This window comes from Austrofundulus limnaeus, unplaced genomic scaffold (assembly GCF_001266775.1).
Source record: "Austrofundulus limnaeus strain Quisiro unplaced genomic scaffold, Austrofundulus_limnaeus-1.0 Scaffold142, whole genome shotgun sequence".
Classification (NCBI taxonomy): Eukaryota; Metazoa; Chordata; class Actinopteri; order Cyprinodontiformes; family Rivulidae; genus Austrofundulus; species Austrofundulus limnaeus.
Genome location: NW_013952544.1, coordinates 42,143 through 47,885, shown reverse-complemented (window position 1 = coordinate 47,885; position 5,743 = coordinate 42,143). Strand labels below are relative to the sequence as shown.

At 41.0% G+C, this 5,743-nt stretch overlaps 1 protein-coding gene across 1 annotated transcript in view; it reads right to left on the bottom strand.

The window, feature by feature from the left end:
- gss (glutathione synthetase) overlaps positions 1–5,743 on the bottom strand; it is a 19,828-nt gene that overhangs the window by 8,796 nt on the left and 5,289 nt on the right. The window contains exons 4-8 of the mRNA XM_014016269.1: positions 1,817–1,956; positions 1,588–1,704; positions 719–799; positions 513–590; positions 361–430 (exon numbers count right to left, since the gene is read on the bottom strand). Coding sequence (XP_013871723.1) covers positions 361–430; positions 513–590; positions 719–799; positions 1,588–1,704; positions 1,817–1,956 — 486 coding nt within the window. The remainder of the gene's footprint in view (positions 1–360; positions 431–512; positions 591–718; positions 800–1,587; positions 1,705–1,816; positions 1,957–5,743) is intronic.

Sequence of the window (5,743 nt, the reverse complement as noted above, 5' to 3'; positions counted from 1 at the left end):
AGCCTGCAGTGCTCTACCCATAAGAGCAGCAAAAAGACGTTTTTAGACCAGATATTATAGATTTGAACAAATACGCACAAAAACATCAAAATTAGCACAGAAACAGTACTATATAACATTTTAGACACATTCTAGACAGTTTATCAGCTAAAAAAGTTAATTTTGGGGTAAGTTACTCTTTAAACTGTTCATCTATTTTCAACCAGTGTCACTGTCTGCAGTCTGAAAAGATTATCGGGGTGTCATCAAGTTCAATTTAACAAACTAGTTCACTCATTTGCATCCATCAGTAAAATCAGCATCTAGAACAACAAAAATAAAATAAAATAAAAAATATAATAAAATAAAATGAATTCAAACCTGTTCAGAAATGTAGTTCTGTGGCATGTAGCCATTCCTGAAGTATACCACAGAAACCTCTGTGCCATCACTGAAAGAGAATAAAGACATTTAGCATCAACCCCAACATAATCACTCATTTACAGGGAAAAAAAAAACAGAAGAGGACTTACACAAACAGCCTCTGGTCCTGATCAAGAGATCCTGTTTTTGCGACATCATCAAACCGCTTTCTGATTGTGGGAATGTTCCTGAAAAAACAAAACATAAAAACACAGAAGTTCACAGTGATTCAGACCAGATAATTCTCCTACTTTTTGCACAAATAAGAAGACTAAAAAAACAATTAAATTAAAAAGCAGGAAAAGAACCCTCTTACCTTTTCCACAGTTCACTCTCAACGTAGCGCTGATCAAAAATGTTTGTTTGGGTCTCCTCCACCAAGAACATGACAGCCGCTCTGAAACAACATCAATCGATCCAGGTGACGCTTCCAGCTTACATAAAAAAAAATCAAATTCAATATCAACTAAGCAGATTTCAGATTCCTAACTTTATAAACTACGTTCTGATACGTGTATCATCCTGATATGTTCTGTTTCAGAGATACGGCTGGATTTGTCTCTAATCGAGATGACCCCTGAAAAAAACTGTCTGAATCTCAAATGACATCATTTAACAGAGAAAACCTCAAACCTTATTTGGATATCAGGATGTTCCAGCTGGTAACGCAGCGTGCGGGGAAACTAGTTCAAATTTAGGGCTTGTTTCCCGAAAATCATTGTTAGTTGTTGGTACTGCTCTGAAAAGTGCTTCAAAAACACTCTTAAGGTTTGTATTTGGGACTTTTCTTTAAGGTCTTTATTATATTTCATCAAATACAAACAAAGAAAAAAAATCTAACATGTTTAGACACTAATATTTAAAACTTTACACCAAATGAGGCATTATCAGTTTTACGTTTAAGAAGCTCTCTACAATTAAAGATGTCATTCTGTAAGAAAAAATCAAACACTTAGGTTTGCTTTGGGAGGGGGGTCCTGTTAAAAACTATCTCCAGTGCTCAACCAGAATCAGTTTCACTAGCCAAGTTTTCATCAACAGTTTTTATGCTCATTTGAAGCATCGCATTCGAAAAGGTGGATGGACACAGCTACGGCCTCCATGAGAAAAAAAAAGTTTTTTTCCACACCAACCGCTCGCTGTGTAAAAGTGACGTGTTTAATCTGTGAGCAGGATGGATCTTACCTTTCTGATCCATAAAGCTCCCAGGCTTTGGCCACGCCTCTGGCCAGACCAGCTGCAGGGTTGTTGTCCAGGATGAGCCGACTCTCCTCCAGCCTGGTGGCCATCTTCAATATGAGTCTGCCGAACAAAACGAGAAGCTCGTTAATTACTCTCGTCATCACTTTATCTACGTTTAACCAGAAAATAAAAATAAATAACTTAAACTGAGCTCGATGCACTAACAACTCACTTGTGTACATCTGGTGTCTGTGACGAGAGGCCTCCAAAACTCGCAGCGATCGTGTTTATCTCGATTTGCTTTAGAGAAGACGCCTGATCTTCTCTCTGGTCCAGCATGTAGTCGGAGCGATTGACACCCAACACGACGGACTAAAAGTAAGACAAAAACATTTAGACCCGATGCTGAACATTTAGAAAAAAACTGTTCAAACTTAAAAAGCTAAACCCTCACTGTTGCAATTTATCAGGACCAAAACTCCCACTGATTCGAACCCCATTGTACTTTACATTAATGTATAGACATTATGTATTCAACTAACGTTAAACTATGTTATGTTCATTTGCACAAAGTGAATTTTCATCTGCAGGAACGTTTACGTGCTGATTTTATTTTGCACTGCTCCAATTCTTAGCTACGTAGTTTCTGTTAGGCTTATTCAGTCAGCAGTCTATTACTTATTTTATCTTGATGTTCTGTTTCTATATGTACACGGCCCAGCTCTGTGCTGGGATGCCCCCTCGACCCAGTGGAGGTGGTGGGAGACAGAAGGACTCTGGCTAAAATAACATCAGTGACAGAAAATGTCTCCCACCCTCTGCGTGGAACTGTGGCTGATCTACAGAGCTCCTTCAGTGGCCGACTGCTGCATCCTAAAAGCAGGGCCCTATAATTTCCACGATGTGGAAAACGTGGACGAAATCGCGGAATTGAGCAAACAAAATGGAATCCAGTGTAAAATGCGGAATCTCATGGAATTCGCTTACTCGGGCGAGTTTCTGAAGTATTTTGGTCGCTGCCGCTCACTGTACGGTAAAGGGTGAGCTCTGAGCACCCCTCCCGACACAGGAGAAGGGAAACAACAAACTCGCTTGTAGGGGTCACCTCGAGTGAAGAAACAAGATTTACTGCCTCGAAGCAGGCCTCGGACAGGCCTGACGAGAGGACAGGAACTCTGTCACAAACTGAACTKTATMTAGGCCATGACAGGTCATTCTAACCGTGGAAGAGAACCCCTCAGTTCTCTTAATCAGATAATGGACAGAACAATCTCTTGTTTGTGATTCATTTGTTGTTTAACTGAGAATGTTATGCATTTTTTAAATCATGATAATGACTGTCACAGGAAAATGGAACCACTTGTTTTCTTTTATCGTGCCTTAAAGATTAATAATGGTATAAAAAAATCACAGAGAATCTGATTACAATGTTTTCATTGTGTTTTTATGTAAATCACTGTTTTATTTTACTGTGAACACAGTAATATAATTGTGGATTTTTCCTGAGAAAGTCTTTCATTTATCTGGACTAACAGAAGGTTCAGAACTGATTATAAAACAGAAATGTTAATTAATCATCATAAATGTTTTGCAGTGATTTCTCTTAGAGTCTATCAGAAGAAAGCTGAAAAGAGGTTATCATATCATGTTGTTGGACAACCACAGAATTTTAACCTTGGGCTGGTGCCGCTGGCAAATCTTTATCTTTCTTTCTCTGACTCATCTCTAAGCCTGAGGGCGGAACCAAAGTTCATCCGTTTCTTTTACTAACCCGGACGGCTTTGAGCGACACACTCTTCTTCCTGATTCCAACTGAGGAAGACAGCGGGGATTCTCTCTGGAGAAAACCCAGTTTGGCTTTAAGTCTGATCCCATGAGCTAACTAGGGGAGACTTCACAGCCAGGGACCCTGCACGCCAGCCGGTGGTTCCAAATCAAGGCTTCAAGCCTCTGAGTGTTTTTTAACTCCCGAAGGGAGATTTTATTTTGGAAAGAAGGGACCGGATACGGCTAGAATTTTTCTGGCTTGGACTGAAACAGATGCAAGTTACCTGTGAAAACACCTGTTCACCAATGACCGGTAAGCGAGACGACATTCAGTTCCCTGACTGATCGGAGACGAGCCAGCTCCTACCCCGAGGGTGTCTTAAGAAGTCATCACCAGGTAAAAGCTGATGTGTTTGGAGTGACGTGTCATGTGGACCCTGAGCTCAGAAAAGACGTGCAGTTCCGGTTGACCCACACTTTGATAAAAGTAAAAGTAGTAGTAACATACTAATCTTACTTTCCTCCTTTCCTTGTTCTTAATTTGCCAAAACTTAAGCTAAAAGTGCCAGTAAAATTGTTTGGTTGTTAACATCAGAATGGACGTTTTACTGTTCTATATAAGTAATCTGAGTTGATGTGAATTGAAATTCGGACGCGGGTTTTTATCTCATTTAACTCTGACCCTTGTTATAGGAATAACCACAATCAGGTGTAACTTATGATCTGTTCAATTTGTGTAAATAAATGATTGCATAGTCTTTTATGAATCAACTTGAACTCATCTGAACATTCACTTATTGTGTCACTTTTCACTTGGCACAGTCAAGATATTAAAGTAATGAGAAATACCTTGATAAAAGTTTCCTCATAACCTTGTGTATGAGAGATGTGGGAGAAGCTTAATGCCACCTTAAGCTCACCTCCTACACGCTAAAAGCAACGTCCTCCAAAAATATGAAGCTAGGGTAAAGTTTAGGACAGAACAAAACCGCAGCAGTTATTTATTTATCTGTAGAAGAACTTTACTGCAAGTTTTTTTGGCACACGATGGGCTGGATGCTGTGAAGACCGCTTCCTCTGAGTCACAGACAGAGGAGCAGCTCAGACGTAAGCTGGGAGTTTATCCATGATTTTGTTGTTGTGTGTGCAGAATCAGATATTCTTTTAGAAAAAAGGAAAAAGCTTTGTCCGTTTTTTGACAAAGCACTGTGTCATGGACTAATTATTTATCAGTTTTCCCCTTGACACTGTTCATCTCTCATATCTTCACAAGGCACTGAACTTTGACATACTCTGGGTATGAGCCTTGTGATTGGCTGAACAGTACATTCGGCAATCTGTGATTGGTTGTGAAGTGACACATGGGTTCGGCCTATTGTATATTATATGCTGTGTTCTGCTGACGCCCGGAAGCGACAAGCAGACAGAACCTTCCTGATTGAGTTCTGTGTGATTGTTGCTCACAATAAAATCATATTTTGATTATCACATACGCAGATTTTTCTCGCATTATTCCGACGTGTTTCTGCATTTGCCACAACAGTTTTATTGGCGTTGTCAATTACGGAAGCTTCGAGGAACAGAGGGCGCTCGCTGCGGCCGGCTGTCTGGGACTTTTCCACGGAACATGGCGGCGGCGGAAGCTGACCTGGTTTTTTGTCTGCTCCGGGTTTTTGTGGGTCTGTCATACGGCCGACCGCTGTGAGTGGCGTTCCGAGACTGGACCTAAAAGAACCTGAACTGTCAACGGAAACACGGTGAGCTACTATTTTCATTAGCACGATATGCTAAACAGCTGCGGCTAATATTTCAGGCCGCACACATTGAAATAATAAATTTTAGACACTGATCTGGTCTTTCTGGGGGGCTGTAATGACGCTAGCTGAGTGTAGGTGTGGGAACGCTTCATTCCGCACCGAGTTTAAAAGCAGGGAGCTTAGGTTTTCTGTTTTTATGTAGCCTGGATGACAGCAGGTTATCCATGGCGAGTTTCAGGCAGGTTAATATACGGTTAACTGCTGCCATCTTGTTTCTCATTTTTTTGAGGAGACATTATGTAGGCTAGGGGTCATTCACCGTGACCGCGGTTCCGACATATCGTTTTAGAATGTCGTAAGTAGGGCAGAGGTGCCCGAGTTTCAGCCGCAGAATGTGACCAGACAGGTTTTCATTTCGAGTACAGGCCATGACAAAACAAAGATGGCGCTGGCAGCGGGGAACATGTGTCTGCGGATGTGATGTCTTATAAGTTGGGTTTCCCGGGGACCAACGTGATTCAAAGGTTAAATCAAGAACTATGATAAGAGTTTGTCTGTCTGTGAATCATTTTTATTAATCATTAATGTTTAATGGAGCACATTTTGGGCTCTGCTGTGTTCGGCCGCGCAGCGCC